Source organism: Artibeus jamaicensis, unplaced genomic scaffold, assembly GCF_021234435.1.
Source record: "Artibeus jamaicensis isolate MK-2021 breed Jamaican fruit bat unplaced genomic scaffold, CSHL_Jam_final contig_402, whole genome shotgun sequence".
In the NCBI taxonomy this organism is placed as follows: Eukaryota; Metazoa; Chordata; class Mammalia; order Chiroptera; family Phyllostomidae; genus Artibeus; species Artibeus jamaicensis.
In genome coordinates, this window is record NW_026521818.1 from 20,833,955 (window position 1) to 20,860,371 (window position 26,417).

At 39.7% G+C, this 26,417-nt stretch overlaps 1 protein-coding gene across 1 annotated transcript in view; it reads left to right on the forward strand.

The window, feature by feature from the left end:
* Positions 1-1,809: 1,809 nt before the first annotated feature.
* Positions 1,810-26,417, forward strand: part of LOC119043973 (cytochrome P450 3A12) — a 47,801-nt gene continuing 23,193 nt past the window's right edge. Inside the window, exons 1-7 of the mRNA XM_053665339.1 lie at positions 1,810-1,979; positions 7,595-7,688; positions 9,593-9,645; positions 11,452-11,551; positions 22,960-23,073; positions 23,338-23,426; positions 25,001-25,149. Of these exons, the coding sequence (XP_053521314.1) occupies positions 1,909-1,979; positions 7,595-7,688; positions 9,593-9,645; positions 11,452-11,551; positions 22,960-23,073; positions 23,338-23,426; positions 25,001-25,149 (670 nt within the window). The 5' untranslated portion in view covers positions 1,810-1,908. The remainder of the gene's footprint in view (positions 1,980-7,594; positions 7,689-9,592; positions 9,646-11,451; positions 11,552-22,959; positions 23,074-23,337; positions 23,427-25,000; positions 25,150-26,417) is intronic.

A 26,417-nucleotide genomic window follows, 5' to 3' on the forward strand; every position in this document is an offset into this window, starting at 1 on the left:
AGGTAAAGAGAGAATCTTAAAAGGAGCAAGAGAAAATAAATTAGTTACCTACCGGGAAGTTCCCATAAGACTGTCAGCTGAGTTCTCAAAAGAAACTTTGTAGGCTATCAGGGAAAGACAAGAAATATTCAGTCATGAAAAGCCAAGATTGCTCTACCCAGCAAAGATATCATTTAGAATCCAAGGGCAGATAAAGGGCTTCCCAAACAAGGAAAAACTAAATGAGTTAATCACCAAATCATTATTATATAAAAGGTTAAAGGGACCTATTTAAGAAAAGAAGAAAATCAAACTAGGAACAATAAAATGGCAAATATACATATCTATCAACAATTGAATCTAAAAAACAAACTAAGCAAACATGGAGAACAGAGACAGAATCATGGATATAGAGAGCATTCTGATGGTTGCTGGATGGGTGGAGGGTTTGGGGGGAATGGGTGAAGAGGTGTAAGGGTGTAGAGTACAAATTTTTTTTTACAGGATGACCATGGGGATGTGAAATACAGTATAGGAAATGGAGTAGCCAAAGAAGTTACACACATGACCAGTGGACATGAACAAAGATGTGGGGATTGTCTTAGGGGGTTTGGTGTCCTGGGTGGTCAGGAGCAATGGGGGAAAATTGGAACAACTGTAATAGCATAATCAATACAATATATATATTTTTTTAATTAAAAAAATCCTACGGGTCAAAACTGGAAGCTGAATGCTCTGGCTCTGTTTTCCCCAGAAAAGAAGCTCATGTCATCTTTTTTGAGTTTTGCATGCTATGTGTGCTTCCCATAGTGACATCTGCCATGTCAAGTGTGGTTAAGGTGTCAGGAAATCACTTGGTCATTCAAACTGCTATTCTGCTATTCTCTGTTTCATACCATTGTTCTGGACTTGTGGTCCTTCTAGAGAGAGGGATCCCTCCATTGGTCATGAAACTCTAACTGCTTGTCTACTGCAGGATGCTCTGAGGGGTGGAACAGAAAGCAGAATGAATTGATAAGCTTAGTGTAGCCAAGACTATTTTTATGTCCTGCCTGTCTTTGGGGGCCCTTTGTCAACAAAATTCTGATGGGTCAGCCTGAATGTGAAGCAATGATGAATGAGGCACAGCTAGGCCCACTTCTTATATTTACAATCCAGGAAGATGAAGTAGTCACCATCTCAACTCCACCAACATTTCTCAATGCCCACTATTCATAGTGTTGTTCTAGGGACTAGGGACATAATGGTGACTAATACCCAGTCTATGTCTTTAAGAAGCTCTCAGTCTGGTAAGGGAATTTGGTTTGTAGAACAACAGTGGGGATGGAGAGTAGACAGGGAAATAATAAAATTGTCAGCAGAGACTAGACATTGCTCAGAGGAGGAAACAGTTTTATCTGTTCAAGGAGTTTGGATAAGGTGACTCTAACAGAGAGGAATCTATTTGAGCCAGGTTTTGAAGGATAAGTAGGAACCTTCTGGAGGCACAGGGGCAGAAAACTACATGGGTAAAGATATATACACCTAGGTTTTTTGAAGGGTTTCAAGTATGTTTTAGTTCAGGCAGCCATGGAGCCAAGAGCATTTTAAAGATTTACCTTGAATATCTATAACCTTTGGACATACTGATAAAATGGAGTGAGTTGTTTATTGATTTCCCACAGAATATGATCTGAAGGGTGGAAAAAGTGGGAGTTTCAGGGTACTTTGCCAAATGTTGAGGTGGAGAGGGCACCTACAGTTGGAGGTCAGATGGCCTTTCTGCTGGCTGCTGTTCTAGCCCCACCTACTTTCTCAGCACATAATCATTTCTGTTCAGCTGAATCAGCTGGGTTGGGAAAGAAGGAAGCTTCACACTTACGGGCTGGTAAAGCATAACACACACTGCTGCAAGGAAAATTCAGAGAGAATCTCGGGAGGAAAGTGGCCATGGACCTGATCCCAAGCTTTTCCACAGAAACCTGGGTTCTCCTGGCTACCAGCCTGGTGCTCATCTATCTGTGAGTAAACTGTCCAGGCTCATGTTCTCTGTAATCTTGGACTTGGGGAGCTCATCAGGCCCCACTTTCCCTTCTCTATTTTAAAGATCCAACAGCCAATAAAGGGGAAGTTGCTTAAATTTGGGGGGCTACAAACACCAAATGGGTTATTGTCAATCTTACTATGATCTTTTAAAGGGGTAATATCCCATCTGCCCCCAACTCCCTATTTCTGTAGCCCACATACTTTGGTGATATTTACTCCTAGGGTGATTTTCTGAATTACTGCTGGTCTGGGTAGACCTAGACTAATTAACCAGAGTTCAGCAGAGGTAGATTTTAAAAAATGAGCTTGTGTGTGATGAGGTCCTCACCAACCTTCCAGCTCTGGGATCCTGGGGGTAGAGGGTGTGGCCTGGGGTTTGTCTCATTTTCTTCACCTTCCAAGTTCAGGATCTGCTGCAAGAGATGTGTGCAAGGATTGGTTTTTGTGTCACTAGATTTGTTCCTGCTCCTCTCCTTCCCATCACCTGGCATAATTTACACCATGCACCAGGGTGCAATCCAGACTTCCTGGGGGGCTAGAGACTGCCCCCTTCTCTTCATACTAGGTCTTCCCTCTCTTTAGTGTCTCTCCCCCAACACTCTCCTCCTACAACTCAGTCCTGTCATCCTATAATAGGCAGAACTGTTGAAGTATTCCCCATACATGAGAAAACTAAAGCAGAAGAAGCTTTCAGAAATCTTGACATTGTACTCTTTTTATTTCTCCTTTATCTTCTAGTGGGTTGTCATCATTATAGAGATTTATTTTCCCCCGATATGAAATCTGCTAACAGACTGTAAAGGCACAATCCCATAAGCTGATTTATATTTAAATATTTTTGCTATTAAGTTACAGTACAGGAGGATGAATCAAACCATCTAGCAGAAGAATTTCTTTCAAGAGTGTGATTCCTAATATGGAGGCATAGGTAGATACACTTTGCCTCTTCACACAACCAAAAGAAGGACAACAAATTTAAAAACAAAAAACCAACCAGATCTGCCAGAAAATCAAACTGTATAGAAGTCCAACAACCAAGGAATGAAAGAAGAAACATTCTTTTTAATGTAGGAGGGGTAGAGACTGGCAACTGCTGGAGAGGATGCATGGCAAGGCAGTACCTTGAGGACCGGGCAGGCGAGGTGGCACCTGGTGGTCCCACATTTGCAGGTGGATAAACCAAAAGAACAACTGGGAAGTAAGACAGGCCACACAACTCAGGGTTCCAGGTAGGTGGAAAAAGCCTCAAAACTTCTGGCTGTAAAAGCCCATGGGAATTGTGGCCATGGGATAAACTCCCAGTCTCACAGGAGAGTTCATTGGAGAGACCCACAGGGTCCTAGAACATACACAAAACCACCCACCCGGGAATCAGCACCACAAGGGCCCAATTTGCTTGTGGGTAGCAGGGGAAGTGATTGAAAGCAGGGGGAGATCTGGTCAAGCAGTACTGTTCCCTGTCAACCACTCTCCCCCATACAGTGCCACAAGGTTGGCCTGCCCTGGTGAATACCTAAGGCTCTACCCCTTACAGTGTTCCAAGTGTGCTGAGAAAAAGAAATATGGCCCAAATGAGAGAACAGATCAAAACTCCAGAAAAACAACTAAGCAATGAAGAGAGAGCCAAACTATCAGATGCACAGTTCAAAGCACTGGTAATCAGGATGCTCACAGAAATGGTTGAGTATGGATGAAAAATAGAGGAAGAAGTGAAATCTATACAAAGTGAAATAAATAAAAATATACAAGGAACCAACAGTGAAGGGAAGGAAACTGGGACTCAAATAAATAATTTGGAGCAGAAAGAAGAAACAAACATTCAACCAGAACAGAATGAAGAAAAAGAATTTAAAAAAAATGAGGAGAGGTTTAGGAACCTCCAGGACAACTTTGAACATTCTAACATTCAAATCATAAGGCCATCAAGGGAGAAGACAAAGAGCAAGAAATTGAAAGCTTACTTGAAAAATTAACGGAGAACTTCCCCAATCTGGCAAATGAAAATAGACTTCCAGGAAGTACAGGAAACCCCAAAAGTCCCAAAGCAGTTGGACCCAAAGAGGAACATACCAAGGCACATCATAATTACATTACCTAAGATTAAAAATAAGGAGAGAATCCTAGAAGCAGCTAGAGGAAAGAAGACAGTTACTTACAAAGGAGTTCCCATAAGACTATCAGCTGAATTCTCAAAAGAAACCTCACAGGCAAGAAGGGGCTGTAAAGAAGTATTCATAATCATGAAAGGCAAGGACCCACATCCAAGATTACTTTATCCAGCAAAGCTATCACAAAATGGAAGGGCAGATAAAGTGCTTCCCAGATAAGGTCAAGTTAAAGGAGTTCATCATCACTAAGCCCTTATTATATAAAATGTTAAAGGGACTTCTCTAAGAAAAAGAAGAGTATGAAAAATATGAGCAGTAAAACAACAACAAACTCATAACTAGCAACAACTAAACCTAAAAAAACCAAACAAAAACTAAGCATACAACTAAAATAGAAATAAAATCACAGATATAGAGATGACATGGAGGATTATTAGTGGGGATGGGGTGGGGGGAGAATGGGGGAAAAGGTACAGGGACTAAGAAGCATAAATGGTAGATAGAAAATAAACAGGGTGAGGTTAAGAATATCATAAAAAATGGAGCAGTCAGAGAACTGATATGTATCACCCATGGACATGAACTAAAGGGTGGGAGGAATGCCGGTGGGAAGGAGGTGGGAAAAAAGGGGAGAAAAAATTGGGACAAATGTAACAGCATAATGAATAAAATATACTTAAAAAATTTTAATTGTTTTTCAAGTACAGTTGTCCCCATTTTTCCCCCTCCACACCCTCAAGTTCCACCTATCCCCACCACCCATCCTTGATTCTACTCCCCTATGGCTTTGTCCATGTGTCCTTTACACATGTTCCTTGACTACCCTTCCCTTATTTTCCCTACTATCTCTCTCCCCACTCTGCTCTGGCTATTGTCTGTCTGTTCTTTGCTACAGACCTAAAAAAAAAAAAAAAAAAGAGTGGGATTCCTGCCATCACGTAGCAGGTTGGGATAGGAGGTATTTTGGACATGAAAGCCCCCTCCATGTCCTGTGTGACTTCTATCTTAATCTCACTTTCATGAAGAGTAGGCATCATGATGACTTGAATATAGAAAATATAAACATTATTTTAATTAATTGAAAGAAATGTTATGAATACAGCATATCAGGGCAACATAGTTTCTGTCTGATGACATTTTAGAATGACATGATAGTGTTTAATTTTATTCTATTTATTACTAGATTTTTCTTTAGTGACATAAGACTTTCTAGCATGCCCTTTCTGTAGAATAAAAGAGGCTGTTGGTACAAGATTTGTAGCTACAAAGGTATGTAAGTAACCTCACCCAACTAGAATAATATCTGAAATATGAGTCCATTGTACAAATACATACATGCATGACATAGATTGTATATATATATTTAAGTATACCTGCATAACTGGTTATTTTAATCTCACAGTGCAGGTGAGTAAGCGAGATTGTGAGGCAATGAGGGTAAGCGAGGCCTTCTGGAAGGAGTGGGAGGATATTTTCCCCAGAAACCCCGGTCTCACAGGGCAGCAGAGTAGGCATCTCTTCTGCCTGAACCTGGGGAGAGGACACCATCTAAGTCACACTGTGTGGTAGTGGGCTTGTCACTAGATGCTTTCACCACTGGGTAAACAAATTTGGTGCCTTAGGAGACACTGGTACAGCCGTGGTCATTGCTGTAGATAGACCATGTCCTCTTATGGCAATGCAGTGTAAGCACAACAGAAATGACTGGCTTTACTAAAAGCAGCATTACTCTACCAAAAAGGGGAAGCTGGAAAGAAACCACAAATTAACCCAGCCCATCCTCTGCCTTACTATGGAACATGAGTTTAGACACCAGACCAGGTCCCTTGAGGGATCAACATTGCTGACACATTCACTCAAGTTCTTGGCCTCATTTAAGAGTTCATGTAACATGATGTAGTTCAGAAGCAGAAATGGGTTTAATTTGATTTGCCATGGTTGTCATGGCAGAGGAAGAACTGGGTTGGTGCTATCTAAGGGTACCCCAGGTCTCGAAAGTCAGTGTACACAATTTCACCAGGTTTCTGAAGAAAGGATCCACACACCCACCTGGGCCCAGCTCAGGCTCCTCTGTCTGCTGTCCTTGAGCATGAGTTCTTTTACACATTATTTTACCATTTTTCATCACTTATTATAAGATTATTAATACTGCATAGAATGTTAGAAGCCTATACTTTCTTAAAGGGAAACCTCCAAAGAAGAGGGGACAAAGTTTTAATTCAGCTTTCTGAAACATATTTTATGTTGTATAGCACATTTTTTTGCAATAAACAGGAAGGCCCCTTTCAGCTGAAAGTGCTGGTAGGGCATGCTGAACGGTTATACAGAGCCTCCTCATCAGCCATACTTTTCTAATTTGCCTCTGTGGGGTGAGTCTTGTAGGTCCAGCAACTTCACCCTTAGAATGGTTGACAGGAGCCTCTTTCCTCAGCCTCTCCTTGCTCTCCACTCTTCTTCTATCTCTTAGTGACACTGGAGTGGAAAGGCTTGCAAGGATTCAGAACCCCCTGTTGTGAAATGCCACACATGACACAGGAAAGATGAGTCACAGGCAGGCCTACCATGGGAAGCAGTAGCCTTAATGGGATTTCAAGATAGCTGACACACAGAAGCAGTAAACAAACCAATTTCTGACTGGCCACCTTGAAAAAATGAGCAAGCCTGGTACTGTGCTTAGCAGGTGAGCATCACAGGCTGGAGGACCAGATACCTTGAGGGGAAGAATAGTCTGCAAATGGATCTTTAGTCATTGGTATCTTTATTCAGTTTCATTCAAGAAACACATGAGTCAATCACCCTTCTCTAGAGCTCAAGTCAATCAAATTGCCTCACAACAGAGACTTGGGTGTAGCTGACAGGCAACCACGTTTCTACAAGGCCGGGGGAACCTTTGAGCACAGTTTTCATTCTGTGGGTAAGACCACTGTAGCTATTATAAGACCTTCCTATGGTGACATACGAGTATTTAAGAAAAGCCAAATCTTAAAACAGAGTCATGGCATAGAGGGAAGTAAAGCCTAAATGTCACTGAACAAACTGTAAGGACACTGTCTCGGTAGGCTCACAGTAACCCCCTGCTACTGAGTGGGTGCAGTTAAGCAAAATCTTGTCATTGGAGCAGAATTTATTTTGTGTGTGTACATAGTATTTAAAAGTCATTGAAGAGTCAATTTGCTTAAAAAATAACTGAATTTTCTAGAAATATTCCAACTGAACCTCTCAGAGGCATTCACACTTGGGAATATTTAACAAGTACTCATTCATATTGGGTCCATGAAACTTCAGCCGCTTTTTTCTAATCATCATTAACTTTTGTGCGTCTCACAGAGGAAGTGGGAAAGGAGGTGAGAAGAGAATGTAATTATTGCTGTTGAAGTTGTTGTTACTATTGATTGCCTACATGTTCATTCCCTAGCTTGACTGATCCAGTTCTGCACCTGTTCCATTAACCCCATAACGTGGTTTTCTCTTTTACTTTAAAGATATGGGATCCATACACATGGGATTTTTAAGAAGCTGGGAATTCCTGGGCCAACACCCCTCCCATTTGTGGGAACCATTCTGGGCTATCGTAGGGTGAGTATTGTTTGGGCTTCCTCTTTTGCTTCTTATGGTTACAAATCACAGCTGAGTTCCATAGCAAAAGGGCTGTCCTCAAGGGGAAGTTCAGAGGTTTCACACTTTTCAGAAAGGGCATCTTAGGCACCACCCAGCCCAGCACCAGGTTTACCCAGGGCTCTATGTCAGCTGTTCAGAGCCTCACGTTTTGTCTTGGTTGGGCAGCAGAGCTCTCTGGCTGATTCAGGACATGATTTAATATTCCAACTTGTGTACATCCAGAGGAGGATTTTCCTTCTGCCAGGTGCAGGTTCCCAGGAAGATATAATCATGCTGAGTATTAGGAGAAATGCATGAAGAGGTGCCTGGTAGTGCCTCATGAGGTTGACTATGCCAGAGTCAGACGTTCCTGTTCCTAGGATATGTTCTGGGTAGCCTTTTTTTTCCTTCTTCCTCCTGGACAGCTGTGAAACTTCAGTGTATGAGGCAGCCCAAGTATTCACCACTGGGTAATTTGCACATGCATCCTTGAATTCTCTCAAGAATGGCTAAATCCGTGCTGATATTTCCATGGTTCTAACTCACACTTTGGTTCTCATGATGTCTTTGTGGGACTTGAAAGATGGAACAGGAGCTTCTGCTTTACCTCTCTGCACTCAAAGGAGGCAGCTTATGGCTGAGTCTGAGAGGGAGTGGTTATAACCGAACAGAAGGTGTGTCTTTTCAACCTCTAAGAGTTGTGTGGGGTTTTTTCTTTAAGAAACAAAAGCACAGTTACTTATACAAAGTCATTAGAAAGAAGATGATTTGACAAAGTTATTAAAAATTTAGTTTATCTGAAAGAAATGAATTCAGAACTTCATGGATTGTGAATTTTGGTAAAACCTTTGTGGTTGATTCAGTCCAGATGCTTCCCCTAGGGCCCAACCCTTGGACAGAAAGCTAGGACCTCTCATTCCTTAGGCCAGCAGGCAGAGCCTGTGTGCAGGCTGCTCTGTGCCTCAGATTTTCTATCCTGTAAGAAAGAGGCTTGTTTCTCAGATTCTAATTTTCCTAGTTGAGGTCTTCAGTGCCTCATCTAGTTCAAGAAATCCTATATATTTTTGCCTCTGAAAAGATAATAGTTTACTTTCCGCCCTTTCCCAGATCAACTCTTTATAGATGCACCCCAAGAACCACATGTCTGGAGCTTCTTTTGCATAGTTAAAACATCAAATATCACAGCTAAACTTAGCCAACAAGAAGATGTGTTATTTTAATTACAGAAGTTAAAACTCAAAGAAAGTGTTTTAATTCACTCTGTCCTTGTGCAGTGCTGGCATTTCCCCATCTTTTCCACGTTGATCCATAAAACTGGAAAGCAAGTACTTTCTCATTCATTCATTCACTCACATACTTACTCAACATACATGCCTGAGACTTACGTAAATCTATTAGACTTCAAGAGATCACTGGTGATAAAGTTCCTCATTCTGCTAGAATTCAGAAAGGTCAGTGAGAGAAATAAAAAGATGCTGCACCAGGAGATCAAAGAGTGTGCAAGCCACTCTTACTCTCCCTCAGCTTCAGTCCAGGAGTCTATGGAGGTAATAATTCTGGGGGTTATGGGGTTTGAGAGATAATACATGCACAACAAAGCCCTTCTGAAAGACAGGAGTTACTTAGTATCAAACACAAGGGTAAGTCAAGTATCAACACTACTTGGAGAAAATTCAAGAGTGATTTTAAATTCCCCACTGCAAATATCTCCTCTATTTCCTCTCTGTTTCCCAAGACACTGCTGAATAAGAGCTACCCTCTATCAGCGTGAAACACAGAAACACAGTCCATCTGAGTTCATGGGATTCAAGTCATTTTGGTCCCAGTGAGAGGTAGAGGCCAGTACATTCAGATCAATAATCTGATTTTGTTTCTCCTTGCAGGGTTTTTGGGATTTTGACCAGGAATGTTTTAAAAAGTATGGAAGAATGTGGGGGTGAGTACTGGGGAAACTCCCAGTGGATTTACTTGCTGTTATGATGAGGGCCCCATGGTGTGGAGGACAGTCTCAGCCCAGAGCCTCTCGGGATGAGGCACCTGTGGTAAAGGTTTTGGAGGCTTGTCCTACCAGGGATCCCAGATGTCACCAGGTGTCCAGGTCTGCATTCTGAATTGAGTTGGTGAGTTGCAGGTTGTCGTTACTCTCCAGACTTCAGTGGCCTAGGGACTCCTGGCATCACCTTCTGTCCAGTCTCATCATGCCCCTCTTCTCCATTTTTCCTCCCGTAGGTCTCCTTCCATTGGGTGAAATGCATTATTTCAGGCTCTTCTAATATAGGCTCATAAATGCCTATTACAACTCCTTCCCACATGATTGACTATTAATTAAAAGCCAAAGTCCTTCATTTTAAATTTGGATTTGTTATGTCATTGGGAAAAGGCTGTGGGTATAGGTAAATGGAAAGGGAAACCATATCTGCTCAGCTTTTTAAAATTTCTCTGAAAATATGGAGTTTGGGTTTTTAAAAAGATTTAAAGCAACCCTTCTCAATAGAAGTTTAGTTTATACAAGTATTGATTGCTTTATGTACTCTGTTCTACTACCTTTGAAGAGATGTAGGGTATTTCCAAACCACACTGCTCCCTGGTGGGCTGATGGACCTAAGGACTTTGTAAAGTGGCCTCAGGCAGTTGCAGGGGCTGTTCCTGTTGGGAGCTGCTGGAGGGGTGGTGGGTGCGGCAGGAGAGGGCTTGCCCTGCTGCTGGCAGATGTAGCCTGCTTGGAGCCCAGGGCCAGTTATGACCCACATGTAGAATAAATATAAGTAATGAAAGGAAAATATTTGTAAATGAATCATACATGCTTCTCTGTGTTTTTTATTCTCTTTGTTGTTTGTTTCAAATATTTCTAAACTGGATTCTACCAAGGGCCTCTCTTTAGCAGTTAAAATATTTCCTTTAAGCAATTGTAAACTAGTAATCGAATTTTAGAAAAAGAGCATAGAAATCATTCATATTTCTGCTATATCTTTTTGAGTACTCCAAGTCTTTTTTATTTGCAGACTCATTTTTACATATCTGTGATCAGTACACCTACAGTTTTCACCTAATATTCTGTCATACGCATTTTTATGTTTTTGATTATCTTCAAAAGTGTATCTCTTCCTTTTTATTGTTTATGGTATATTTTCCATTACCAAAAGTGTATTTTTAAGTGACTGAGTACCTACCCAGGCTCTCCTTATTATTTTTATGTTCTCAGATTATTTACTTGCCTTCATCTACTTACTAACTTAACTTCCTTTTTGATAGTGAATATTTTAAGCATACAAAAAATTATAAGAATGGTATAGGAAACACCCAGGTACATGACCTAGGTTTAAATGTTCTCATGCTATTTCCAACAACAGGCTGACAGTGACCAGAGGGGAGAGGGGAGGGAATTTCAGGGGAAAAGGGGAAGGGTTTACAGGAACAAGTATAAAGGACACATGGACAAAAACAAGCAGGGAATGGAAATGGGAGGGAGGTGGAGAGGGCTGGGGGGGTGGACTGGGATGGGAGTAAAAGGCAGAAAACTGTACTTGAACAACAATTAAAATTAAAAAAAGAATAGTAGGATAAGAAATATATAATCTATATAAAAAGAATAAAAAGTAAAAGACAAAAAAGAAAACTCCAGCAACAATGATCACAAGGAATATGGGTTATGTCACATCGGAATGAAAGCCTGGACTTTCAGACGTGGCTCCAGCTGCAGAAGCTGGCTTGTTAAACTGAATGAGCTGTTTTCTGGACACAGGTTCTATGATGGCCGACAGCCTATGTTAGCTATCACTGACCCAGACCTGATCAAAGCGGTCCTTGTGAAGGAATGCTACTCTGTCTTCACAAACCGACGGGTAGGTGTCCATTTTGTTTAAATTAAATTTTCAACAATTTAATTGTATTTGTTCATATTGAAATAGTAATAGATGAGCAGGAAGTTACCAAAAGAATCCAGGCATATCCCAGGTTATGCACCTTTCATTTTGTTTCCCCCGATGGCAATATCTTGTATAACTATAGTGCAACATTCACAGCAGGAGAGTGACATCGGTACCACATTTACAGAGCTTACTCAGATTTTATCTGTTTTATGTGCACTCATTTGTGTGTGTATTACTTATAACAATTTGACACGTATGTATATTTGTATAACTACCACTGTAAGTTGCCCGCTTACTATTTTTTTAGAGTCACAATGTGTAGCTTATCTTTTCCTTTTATCAGAGTCTTTAGCAGAACAAATATATATATATATATATATATATATATATATATATTTAACATTGACAAAGCCAATTTTTAAATTTTTTAAATAGGTTTAAACTGGCCTTTAGTGCCAATTCTAAACATTCTTCACCAAAGATTTTCTCTTCTTACTCTAAACATATACTTTTATATTTTAAATTTAAGCTTATTATTTTTTGTGTGTTAATATTTGTATAAGGTATGAATGCAGGTCAAGGTTCTTTTTTTCCCCTATGGATGTCTGAGTGCTGCAGCACCATTGTAGAAGGCTATCCCTTCTCCTGAACCGCTTATGTACCATTGTCAAAAGTGTTGGGCCTCCTGGCTGGTGCAGCTCAGTGGATTGAGCACGGGCCTGCGAACCACATGATTGCGGTTTGATTCCCATTCAGGGCATATGTCTGGGTTGCAGGTCAGTTCCCAGCAGGGGACTCACAAGAGGCAATGATACATTGATATTTCTCTCCTTCTCTCCTTCCCTTTCCCTCTAAAGATAAATAAATAAATAATCTAAAAAAATGTTGGGCCTATTTCTGGGGCTCTATTTGTCATTCTCTGTTCTGTTCACTGATTTACATATCTATCCTCCACCAGTACTGCATTGTCTTTTTAAAAAATATTTTTAATTGATTATGCTATTATAATTTCCCCATATTTTTCTACCCTTTATTCTCTTCCACCCTGTAGCTCTCTCCCATCATCATTCCCCCACCTTAGTTCATGTCCATGGGTCATACATGTAAGTTCTTTGGCTTCTACATTTCGCATACTATAGTTAACCTCTCCGGGTCTATTTTGTACCTACCAATTATGCTTCTTATTCCCTTTACTTTTTCCCCCATACCCTTCCCCACTGATAACCCTCCATTCGATTGCCATTTCTGTGATTCTGTTCCTGTTCTAGTTGTTTGCTTAGTTTGTTTTTGTTTTTTGTTTTAAGTTCAGTTGTTAATTGGTGAGTTTTTTGTCACTTTACTGTTTGTATTTTTTTTATCTTCTTTTTCTTAGAAAAGTTCTTTTAACATTTCATATAATAAGGGCTTGGTGATGATAAACTCCTTTAACTTGACCTTATCTGGGAAGCACTTTATCTGCCCTTCCATTCTAAATGATAGCTTTGCTGTAATCTTGGATGTAGGTCCTTGCCTCTCATGCCTTTGGATACTTCTTTCCAGCCTCTTCTTGCCTGCAAGGTTTCTTTGGAGAAATCAGCTGACAGTCTTATGGGCACTCCTTTGTAGGTAATTGTCTCCTTTTCCTTTGCTGCTTTCAAGATTCTCTCCTTATTTTTAATCTTGGTTAATGTAATTATGATGTTCCAGGTTTTGTGCTTCCTCGGGTCCAACTTCTTTGGGACTCTCTGAGCTTCCTGGACTTCCTAAAAGTCTATTTCCATTGCTGGATTGGGGAAGTTCTCATTATTTTTCAAGTAAGCTTTCAATTTCTTGCTCTTCCGAGTCTTCTCCTTCTGGCACTCCTATGACTTGAACGTTGGAATGTTTAAAGTTGTCCTGGAGGTTCCTAAGCCTCTCCTCATTTTTTGGAATTCCTGTTTCTTCATTCTGTTCTGGTTGAATTTTTTGTTCTTCCTTTTATTCCAAACTATTGACTTGAGTCCTGGTTTCCTGTCATTCACTGTTGGTTCCCTCTACATTTTTCTTTATTTCAATTTGCATAGCCTTCACTTCTTCCTCTATTTTTCATCCATACTCAACCATTTCTGTGTGCATCCTGATTACCAATGTTTTGAACTCTGCACCTGATAGGTTGGGTATCTCCTTATTGCTGAGTTGTATTTTTTCTGGAGCTTTGATCTATGCTTTCATTTGGACCATATTTTTTTTTTCTGTCAGTGCAAGAGTAAGGGGCAGAGCCATAGGTGTTTGCCAGGGCGGGGCAACTCGTATCTCTGTGTTGTGGCACAGTATGAGAAAGAGAGGTCCAAGGGGGAACCATTCTGCTTGTTTGCTGTCTTTCTGTCACTTCCTCAGCTACCCACAAACAAATTGGGCCCTTCTGGTTCTGACTCCCAGGTGGGTGGGTTTGTGTATGTTCTAGGACCCTGTGGGTCTCCAACAAACTTTCCTGTAAGGCTGGGAGTTTTTCCCGCTGCAACCTCAACCCCCACAGGTATTTTAAGTCAGTGGCTTTGAGGCTTTATTTCCCTGTGCTGGGACCTTGGGTTGTGAGGTGTGTCTTGCTCCCTAGTTGTTCCTCCTGGTTTATCAGCACATGATTGTGGGACTGCCCATTCCACCAGCTGCCGCATCTCCTGCTCTACCCTCTAGCCCTGCCTTGCCACAGTCCTTTGCACCCTGGCTTCCTGTCTCCACCCCTCCTACTGGTCAGAATAAATGTTTCTTCTTTAACTCCTTGGTTGTCAGACTTAGTTCAATTTTCTGGAAGTTTTCGTTATTTTCTGTTTTTAAATTTCTTGTTGTCTTCCTTTTGAATGTGCAAGGAGGCAAATTGTATCTACCTACACTTCCACCTTAGCCAGAAGTCCTTTCATATATTTCTGCCAGTTCTTACTCAGTGCCACACTGTCTTGATAGTACCTACATAGTAAATCTTGTCAATAGAATGATTTCCTTTCACTTTCTTCAGAACTCTTTTTGCTGTTTTGTGTCCTTTGCCTTTCCATACAAATTTAAAATAAGCTTATCTATATTTATAAATAAATTAATCAAGTTTTGATAAGAATTTAATCTTTTGATTAATTTGGAGAAAATCTATACTGTTACTAGGTCAAGTCTTTCAATCCATGAATACAATATATCTCTCCATTTATTTAGGTTTTCTTTGATTCCTCTTACCAATATTTTGTTGTTCTCAACACAGACATCCTATACCTGTTTTGTTAAATTTTCACCAAAAATATTTTATTTTTCTTGGAGTGATTGTAAATGGTATTGTGTTTGCACATATTCATTGTTATTGTATAAAATGAGGTTGATATTTATGTTGCTCTTGTATCCTATAACCTTCTTGAACTCATTAAATCTAGAGATTTTCTTTTTGTATTTTTTATGATTTTGTACATGGACAATTATATAATCTGAAAATAGGGACACTTCTATATTTTTTCTTTCCAATCTGTATGCTTTTTATTTCTTCTTTTTGTTTTTTGGTGTTTTTAATAGTTAGAACTTTCAGTTTGATGTTATAAAGAATTGATGTGAGTGGAGATTGTTACCTTCTTCCTAAGCTGAAGGGGAAGCATACTGTTTTTCACCGTTTAAAAAATCTTATATTTCTATTTGGGGAAAACAAAATGTATGTATTTCAGTATATAATGTAGTATTTTGAATTATGCATACATTGTAAAATGACTCCTACAAAAATTGGCACATTCATTACCTCTCAGTTATTTTTCTTTTTTTGGTGTGTGATAAGAACACTTCAGATCTACTGTCTTAGCAAATTTCATGTATGAAATTCAGTAGTATTAACTGTATTACAGTCATCATGCTGTACATTACATCTTCAGAACTTATATATTTTATAACTAAAACCTTATGACCTTTGATCATTATCATTATCTTTCCTCCCAGGCTCTGATACACAGCATTCTGTTCTCTCTTACTATGAGTTTAATGGTTTTCTTTTAAATTTCACATAATAATGAGATCATGTGATACTTGTTTTTCTGTGTTGAACTTAATTCACTTAGCATGTTGTCCTCCAGATTCACCCATGTTGTCACAAATGGCCAGATTTCTCCTTTTTACAGGCTAAAGAAAATTCCATTATATATATAACATTTTCTTTACCTAATCATCTATCCACTTATATAGAAAGGAATTATTGATAGGTAAGGACTTACTATTACCATTTTGTTAATCCAGGTGTGTCAAAGATTCTTTGTTCCTTCTTCTTCTCTTCTTCCTGTCATTTTTTTGGGAATTTGATAGTTTTCTGTAGTAGTATGCTTTGATTGCTGTCTCTTTCTTTCTTCTATATCTCCCATGCTTTGTGGTTACCATGAGGCTTACATAAAATATCTTCTAGATATAATTATTTATTTTACGATAATTTTGTTCTTATTTAAAATTAAATGCTTTTACTTGATTTTTAATTTTTTAACATTTTAATATTTTATTGATTATGCCAGTACAGTTGTCCATTTCCCCCTTCATTCCTCTCCACCCTGCACATGCCCTCCCATCCATACCCCCCCTTTAGTTCATATCAATGTGTCATAAGTTCTTTAGCTTCTACATTTCCCACACTGCTCTTGCCCTCCCCCTGTCTTTTTTCTCCCATCCATCTATGCTACTTATTTTCTGTACCTTCTCCCCCCTCTCCTCCTCCCACCCCCTGCTGCTAACCCTCCTTGTGATCTCCATTTCTGTGGTTCTGTTCCTGTTCTACTTGTTTGCTTAGTTTGTTTTTGCTTTTGTTTTAGGTTCAGTTGTTAATAACTGTGAGTTTGTTGTTGTTTTACTGTTCATAGTTTTGATCTTCTTTTTCTTAGATAAGTCCCTTTAACATTTCATACAATAAGGGCTTTGTGATGATGAACTCCTTTAACTTGACCTAATCTGGGAAGCACTTTATCTGCCCTTCCATTCTAAATGAAAGCTTTTCTGGATAGAGCAATCCTGGATGTAGGTCCTTGCCTTTCATGACATGTAATACTTCTTTCCAGCCCCTTCTTGCTGTCAGGACTCTTTTGAGAAATCAGCTGACAATCTGATGGGAACTCCTTTGTAGGTAACTATCTCCTTATCTCTTGCTTCTTCTATGATTCTCTTCTTCATTTTAATCTTGGGTAATGCAATTATGATGTGCCTTGGTGTGTTCCTCCTTGGGTCCAACTTCTTTGGGACTGTCCGAGCTTCCTGAACTTCCTGCAAGTCTATTTCCACTTGTTGCTCTTCCTCTTCCCCTTCTGGTACCCCTATATTTCGGATGTTGGAGTGTTTAAAGATGTCCTGGAGGTTCTTAAGCCTCTCCTCAATTTTTTGAATTCTTGTTTCTTCATTCTTTTCTGTTTGGTTGTTTCTTTCTTCCTTCTGGTCCACTCCATTGATTTGAGTCCCAGTTTTCTTCCCATCACTATTAGTTCCCTGTACATTTTCCTTCATTTCACTTATTGTAGCCTTCATTTTTTTCATTTAACTTGTGACCAAATTCAACCAATTCTTTGAGCATCCTGATCACCAGTGCTTTGAACTGTGCATTTGATAGGTTGGGTATCTCTTTGTTGCTTAGTTGTGTTTTTTTCTGGAGCCATGATCTGTTCTTTTGTTTGGGCCATTTTTTTTTGTCTTGACACACCTGTTATGTAGTGAGGGGTGCTTAGGTATTCACCTAGGTGGGGTAACCCAGTTGTTGGGTTGTGACACTGTGTTTGGGGGAGGGGTTCAAGAGGGAACAGTGCTGCTTGCTCTGCTCTCTGCCAGATTTCAGTCACTTCTTTCACTTTCCCCAAGCAAATTGGGCCCTTCTGGTGCTGATTCCCATGTGGATGTGTTTGTGTATGTTCTAGGACCCCTGTTGGTCTGTCCAACAAACTCTCCTGTGAGGCTGGGAGTTTCTCCCAGCACCTCAACCCCCAGAGGTGTTTTCAATTGGTGTTTTGAGGCTTTATTTCCCTATGCTGGGACCCTGGGTTGCAGGGTCTGTCTCGCTCCCCATTTTTGCTTGGTTTATCTGTGTGCAAATGTGGGACCGCCTGGTCAGCCACCCTGCGCACAGTGCCTTGCTTCACAATTGCCACCTTGCTGGGTCTGCCAGTTGTCACCCTGCTCCTGGGTTCTGCCAGCCACTGCTTGCGCAGCTAGGGTCTGCCTGTGCAGCTAGGGTCTGCCTGTGCAGCTAGGGTCTGCCTGCTGCTGTCTTGCGCACCTGAGGTGCCTTCTGCGCCTGACTGCTTTTTGTGCCTTGACCTCTCTCTGTCCAGCTGCCTGACTCTGCTCCACCTACTGGTCTGGATGAATGTGTCTATTTTATCTCCTTGGTTGTCTGATTTCCATACAGTTCAATTTTCTGCCAGTTCTGGTTGTTATTTTGTTTCTAAATTATTGTTGTCTTTATTTTGGTTGTGTGAGGAGGCACAGTGTGTCTACCTATGCCTCCGTCTTGGCCAGAAGTCGAGGAATCATTTTTTAAATTTATTTATTTATTTTTTTTGCTGCTGTGCTTGGGTGTTTTTTCTATCTTGTCTTTCAAAATAGTGATCCTCAGATGATCCTCTGCTTCATCTTACCTGCTGTTTATACCTTCTAGTGTGTTATTTTTTCTTGACTTTATTTTTTTAATATTCAGTATACAATTATTTTTAATAAAAATTCTCAATTTTGTGATCAGTGTGCTATAGTAGACAAGCTCATAAGTTGGAAGTGGGAAGGTAATGTCTCATAATCTTTCCAGAATGCAATTTATTTATTTATTTTGCTTTTCTAAAAATTGTTAAGTATGCAAGAGCATGGTGGAACTGGAGAGCATTATGCTAAGTAAATAAGCCAGGCAAAGATAAGTACCATACAATCAAGCCTCCTGACTTTAAATCTAGTGAGTTTTCCACACCTGCATTGTTCTTGATCATTGAGGTGATTAGAATCCTCTTGGGTTCATTCATAATTATTTGATAAAGTTCTAGGTTCTACTTCACACCTAACAAAGCAGAATCTGTCACTCCTTACATACTCCAGTTGAGAACCAAAGTTGAAAACCATTGCACTTCATCTAAAGTAATGATTTTTATCATAAGAAAAGAATATAACATATTTTGCTATGTATAATGTGCACTTTTTTGCTCAAATTTTCGAGGGAAAAATAAGGATGCATATTATACATGGGTGGTACAAGTAAATAAAATTTCTTGTACATTGTATCTGTTCTTGTGTTTTATGTAGTTATTTTGTAATGATTTTTGTTATTATGTAACAAATAATTTTATGTAGTTATTTGTTACATAAAAATTTTGTACCATAATATGCTAAAAAATAAATGCTAAGATTCCTTTATAATACAGAAAAACAAGTATCTAAATGTAAATTAAAAATTAAATTAAAAAATCAAAGTATAAGATTTTTTTCCTGGAAGTTTGAGCCAAAAGCATGGGTGCACATTATACACAGAAAAATATGATAATCAAAGATTCTCTTCTCCATCTTTTTATTTTATTTTATTTTTTAATTTTATTGTTGTTCAAGTACAGTTGTCTGCATTTTACCCCCAAACACTACCCTCAACCCAAGCCATCCCCACCTCTTTCCCGTGATCCCACCCTGCCTTGGTTTTGTCCATGTGTCCTTTATGGTTGTTCCTGAAAACGCTTTCCCCCTTCTAGTGTATTATTTATTTCAGATATGCATTCTTTATTTTCGACTGGTTCTTTTTTATTGTTTCTATGTATTTTATCATGCTGTTGATAGAGAGTTTATCATGCTCTAAGCTCTCTATCTGATAAATTGCTTGCTTCCATTTCATCTAGTTCTTCTATAGGATTCTCTTGTTCTTTCATTTGGGGTCTTTTTTGTTGTTGTCTTCCTATTTTGGCTGCTGCTTTGTATTTTTTTGCCTTAGCTACTAAACTAATCAGCTGTTAAACTTATTAGTTATTGATATAATCAAGCTGTAATCTGCAGCTGGACTTAAGCATCTCAGGGTGGGGCAGAGTAATTCCTCAGTGAGGCTATTGCTTTCCCTGAAGTGATGCCACTTGAAGAGGAAAGATCTTTACTTGAAGAGGAGTGCTCTGCCTGAGAAGGATGGCTTCTACAGTGTGGGGAATGACTCAGCACAGGGGTCCTGGTAGCTGTTCTTTGTGTTCTCTCCCCAGAGCCACTAGCCCAAGACTCTCCTCAAGAGTCTCTAGTCCACTCTGCCCTCCCTCTTCCAGAGCCCAGGGTAAATGTCTGCAAATGAAATTTTGTGTGTTGGCACTTTAAGAGGCTCTCTTTTTCTCCAGCTGTCTCTTCTTGGCAGACAGAAACCCTGCTGCTTTTCACAACTGGATGTTATCTGGGTTCCTTTCCAGCTCTGTTGCTATAGGCTGGGGAGCCCAGCTTAGGGTTTACACCTCACACTTCTTAGGGGGAACCCCTGGCCGCTGAAATGTCCCTCCAGAACTTCAGCTGCCACCTGTGGGAGCCTAGCCAGCCCTCTTCCACCACCTCCACATTCCCTACCAGTCTTGCTGTGGTGAAGTGGTTTCTTCTTTCTGACCTTCATTATAAGACTTCTGTCTAGCTTGTGCTCAGTTGGTTATTCCAGATGATTTCTGTACAATTTAGTTTTAATTCCAGAATGGTTCTGGGAGAAGGTTAGTGTAGCTTTCCCTTACTCCTCCTCCATCTTGGATTGTTACCCTTCATTTCTTCTGACTGATCTTTTTTTATGCTGTTGAAGTTCCCACTAAGTTCATTGAGCATCTTTATAATTGGTGTTTGAACTTGGTCTCTAGTAGATTGCTTGTCTCCATTTTGTTTAGTTCTTTTTCTGGAGTTTTGTTCTGTTCTTTTATTTGGGGCATGTTTCTTTGGCTCTTCATTTCGGTAGCCTCCCTGTGTTTGTTTCTATGTATTAGGTAGAGCTGCTATGTCTCCTGGGCTTGGTAGAGTGGTCTAATGCAGTAGGTGTTCTGTAGGTACTGTTTTTCTGTTCACCAGATTGGGCATTCTAGATGTGCCCCCTTTGTGGGCTGTATACACCCTCCTATTGTAGTTAAGTGTTGATTGTTGTTGGCACATGGTTGAAAGGTATTTACCCACCCATGCTGATTACCTACAAGCAATGGCTACAACCACTGACCACTCACCTCTGACCACTGTGGAGGATCAGTTGTGCTGGGGCTTACCCCACAGAGCAGGGCTTTAGCAGGACTCTGTTGCCTGCTGAGTCTGCCTCTTGAGTATGTTGCTTGTGGAGGTAGTTGGGTGGTGATACTTCAATGTGGTCTGTAGGTGTTCACTGGGTGTTTTTGCTCTGGGGCATCTTGTTAAGTACAGGCCATGGTTAACCACTGTCTGTGTTCTACCCCGGGGCTACCTGACATGAGCTACAAAGTGATGTGCAGATGGCTGCCACTTGTTCTGGGCTTGGAATTTGTAAATGTGGGGCTATCAGCAGTAAAATTGGCAGGGTGTTCACAGTGGCTGTGCTGGCTATTGGCTTCCTCAGCAGCAAAGGCTTTTGGGGTCTTCTGCACAGCAGGACAAAAAAAATCATGGTCACTCATGCCACATGACTGATACTTGTAGTTCCTGCTCTTCTTAGTTCTTAATTGTGTCTAGACTTCTCACCTATACCTATATAGTGGGTATAGTGAATCCATAGCAGGTCCTTTGTTCAAGGCCCTGAATGAGTGGGGAAAATTGTCACTCACCCTATTGTTTTTTTTCTCAGCAAGGGGAAGTCTTCCAGGCTTTGGAGTCCCCTCCTGTCACTGAGCGGTGTGGGCCTGAGAGATGAGCTAGCTGATGCAGGCAAAATAAACTATACTTCCTGTTCATTTTGTATAGTTATTCTAATGTTTTTTTTCTCCATTCTGTTGCTGATTTTCTAGAGTAAACTCCTGAGCTCTTCCAGATCTATTTTTGTGTGTATAAATAGCTGTCTAATTGTTTGGGGTTTTTTTTTGGGGGGGGGGAGGTTGGGCATTGAAGGCAGGAGGCTTCTACTTCACAAAGTGATGTTACTCCAGGCTTTTCTCATTATGATATTACACAGAGGTTTTGTAGATGGCTTTTATCAAGTTGAGGAAGTTTCCCTTCTTTTCTAGTTGGTGAGAGTTTTTTAAAAAATCATAAATGTGTATTTGAGATGTCCATTTAAAAAAATACAGTGTTAGAAAAACGAAAGAAAAGTGTCAAGCAGGTTGGCTTGATAGTCCAGTCCCAAACTGAGAAATAGAATTACCCCTTTCTTTTTTCTTCTGTCTCTGGTGGGAAAATATAAGGGAAGAGGATTTCCATGTATTGTATCATATGTTTTTCCAGAATAGAAAAAGATTCCTTATCTTTTAAGTATTTTCTTCTATTTTATAAAAAGTCACAATATTAGACATCCCCTTTTCAAGCTGTTCATGCTGTAGATATAAGTAAAGATAGAACTGATTGAGTTTGACAGGGCTCCCTGGCTATCTGTCAAGAATTCCTTTTTATCCTGCACAGCTCTGGAGAATGTATCGGGTTGGCCAAAAAGTTCATTAGGTTTTTCCCATTAGGTGGCTCTGGTAGTGTTTAGTTGTCTTTAACTTGATTCAAAACAATTTTGTTAGATTGTATTGTGACAGCTGTCATATCAGCATGCATTTTCAAAAAAACTTATCAAAATTGGGGAATTTTTGTGTAGCCATTTTAATATTGAGGATGGAAGAAAAGATGCAACACTTTTTGGTATATTACGCTTTATTATTTCAAGAAAAGTAAAAATGCAACTCAAACACAGGCAAAAGATTTGTGCAGTGTATGGAGAAGGTGCCATGACAGATTGAATGTGTCAAAAGTGGTTTGCAGACTTTCATGCTGGAGATTTCTTGCTAAACAGACAATGCTTCATGGTCGGGTAGACCAGTTGAAGTTGATAGTCATCCAATTGAGACATTAATTGAGAACAGTCAATATTATACCACACAGGAGATAGCCAACATAGTGAAAATACCCAAATCAATAAAGTTATTGGTGAAAATGATAAATGTGTCTTATTTTACAGAAAAAAACACATGTGAACTTTCTGGCCAACCCAATAATATCTAATTATTGGGTTAATTATCTAATTAACTCCTATCTATTCCTCTGCAAGAGCAGTTTCCATACCACATGGGCCATTTGCCTTGAAAAAGAGATTGGAATATAAATGCTGGATATCACATCAAGTGACTGGATATCTCCTGCACCTTGATGAGATCCTAGACATTTGGGATAAGTATTCTGAGTATCTAGCATTGGGCCTGTTACTAAGTAGACAGTCACTAAATATTTGTTGAATAATTGATGCCCACTTAACAATTGTTAAGACCTCCAAAACTTATATAAGACAAAATGTCTTTTGCTTTCAATTCTAGACTCTTGGTCCAGTGGGGTTTATGAAAAGTGCCATCACTGTGGCTGAGGATGAAAACTGGAAGAGAATAAGAACATTGCTGTCTCCAACCTTCACTAGTGGAAAGCTCAAGGAGGTAAGTGTATAAGAGGGCATTTAATTTGAAACTTAAAGAATGTGTCTGGAGACAAGTAGAAAATAAGATAATTTCTTTCTAAGGGTAACCTACTGAATTTTAGCTTCCTAAAAAAAAAGGTCTTTTATCTTTATGTCCTAGAAATGACATTAATAAAATTCATTATAAAATATTTCTTACTGCTCCATGCTTGTGAAAGCCAGGTCCTTCTAGGACTTGGGTCTTCACCTTTAACTCCAAGTAGTGTTATTTTTTTGTGTCTAGATGTTCCCTATCATTGGCCAGTATGGAGATGTGTTGGTGAGGAATCTGAGGAAGGAAGCAGAGAAAGGCAAACCCATCAACTTGAAAGAGTGAGTAGGAGCCCAGATGCTAGGATTCTGAGCTCTTCCCCAAGACCCTCCAGCTGCCTTCCACAGAACCGAAATTCCCACTGCTGAGTTACTCTATGACCAAATAGAAGTAGGTGTGTGGTGTTAGAACTACAGTGGGCTACCCAAGAAGATGTGGCTCACCCATAAAGGCAGGTCAGCCAGGAGGGAAATGCCTTCTCTTGTGTATGTGAACCAGGATTAGTGTGTCTGCTTGATTGTCACCGTGGATATTCTGGAAGACAAAGATACATGGTTCAGAAAGAAGAAATGTGATTATACCAAAGGGTCCAGTGTAGAGAGTGTGAAATAGTAGTACCAGGGGAAGATACTGGTACCTATTGGTGGGCAGTGGGTGGGGCAGAGAAGTTACAATGTGGAAATTGGAACAACTTAAACCCCTTAATGAGTTTGGTGAGGACACCAGCAAAATACTAAACATTAAATTTTACCACCACTTCTTTCTTTAATCTAAAAGAGAGAAGGTCCTGTACAGACTATGGGGTAGGGTGGCCATATTATTTATTGTCTAACATAAGGCTTTCAAAAAATTATGCAGGAACAATAGATGTAAATTGAGACTGGTCTGGGAAACCTGGGGACATATGATCACTTACCTATGGGATTTCCCCAAATTGATTTTGGAGTGACTTATTATTATGACTTTTAAAACCAGGAGCATTCTTAGTTCTTATGTTTCACATAAATGAGCCCTGGCTGATGTGGCTCAGTGGATTGAGTGATAGCCTGCATGCCAAAATGTCACTGATTTGATTCCCAGTCAGGGCACATGCCTGGGTCGCAGGATGGGTCCCCAGTAGGGGGTGTGTAACAGGCAACCACACATTGATGTGTTCCTTTAGTTCCCCCTTCCTTCCCCTCTTACTAAAAAGAAATAAAACCTATAGGAAAAAATCAAACAAATTATTCATTAAAAAAAAAAAAAGAAATGAATCTGCCCTCGGGGCAACCTCAGATCACTGGAGTTCAGGAGAGTGGGTCTTTCTAGAGCTTTAGCAAGAGTGTAGAGAAGCAGGGATGACATTTCTGGCAACTCAGACCAGGATGCTGCTCTTCTGTAATGTGCTGAAGAGGAATCAGCTTTGAGTATACATACCACAATGGGGCAAGACCTAGATCGCTGTCACTTTTTTTGCTTCCACTAGGAAGAGCTCATTATCTACCCTTTGTCCTACTCAAACACAGGACAACTGCTGTTGTCCAGACTCAAAACATACTATTGTAGTTTGTCTGATTATGGGTCTCCATCCCTCTGACTAATCTCCCTGTGCTCACAGGTGGGTCTAAGTTGCCTTGGTATCCCCACAACCCCAGCACAGGACCAGCTGCATCACTCACACCTGATAAGTACCTCATGATTGTGTCAGGAGCATAGATTTTTCAGATGATCCAGTTGACGGTTTTGACAGTTGTGTGGCTCTTTACCTGTCTTTCCTGAGTATATGAATTTACATTCCCTCCTTGTTGTACGTGTTGAATAAGGCTAGTAAAGATTTGCTGATTTTAATTTTCCATGTCTTTGTTTCTCTGCTCAGCATCTTTGGGGCCTACAGCATGGATGTGATTACTAGCACATCATTTGGAGTGAACATCGATTCCCTCAACAACCCACAAGATCCTTTTGTGGAACATATCAAGATACTCCTAAAATTTAATTTATTTGATCCACTGCTTCTCTCAATAAGTATGCGGGCTACTATGTTTCTCTTTCTCTCTCCCTCCTTATGTCCCTTCCTTCCACACCCCCCTCCTTCTCTTCTCTCCTCTCCCACCCTACCAGCATCCCTTCCTTTCATTTTTTAAAAAATTTATTGAGATATAATTAACATGCTACATAATTCATCCATTTAAAATGTGCAGTTCTATCATTTTTACAACCCAGTGTCCATCAAGAGATAAATGTATTAAAAATACCATATGTAAACACACACAATAGAGTACTATTCAGCTATGGTGCTGCCATTTGCAGCATGAATGGACCTTGACAACATTATGATAAGTTGACTAAGTAAGAGAGAGACAAATACTGTGTGATCTCACTTATATGTGGGATCTAAAAATACAGCCAAACTCAGAAGAATGAGTACTGATTTGTGATTATCAAGACAGGGGTTAAGGGTGGGAGAATTGGATGAAGGTGGTTAAAAGGTATAAATTTTCAGTTATACAATCAATAGGAGTGTAGATTCTAAAAGTTCCCATCACAAGGGAGAAAACAATTTTTTAGCTATATAAGGTGATTGATATCAACTAAACTTATGGTGGTAATTATTTCACAATCTGTGTATGTCAAGTTAGTATGCTGTATATACCTTAAACTTATACAGTACTGTATTTCAATTACTCAATAAACTCAATAATTTTTATACTTTCAAAGATATGTGCAACCATCATGGCATCATTTGTTAGAACATTTTTGCCAACTTAGAAACCCTGTACCTTTTCATTTTCACCTGCTGCTACCTTTAGCTATTAGCAATCACTATCTTAGTTTTCGCCTTTCCGAATTTGTGTGTGCTGGACATTTCATATATATGGAATCACATAATTTGTGGTCTTTTGTGTCTGGCTTCTTTAACTTAGCATAACGTTTTCAAAGTTTCCCATGTTGTAGCATGTATCAGTACTTCATTTCTTATTATGGCCAAATAACAATCTAGTGGATTGTGTATATTCTAACATTCTCATTTTTTTATCCATTCATTAGTTGATGGATATTTGGGTGGTTTCTACCTTGGCTATTGTAAATAGTACTACTGTGAACATTTATGTACAATAATTTTTTTTGTGTGTACCTGTTTCAATTCTTTTGGGTTTCTCTTGGCTTTGATTATTCTACTCAGGGATGAAATTTCTGAATGGTATAGTAATTCTGTATATAACTTAATAAGGAACTGCCAAACTCTTTTTCACACTAGCTATACCATTTTATAGTCCCATCAGTAATGTATG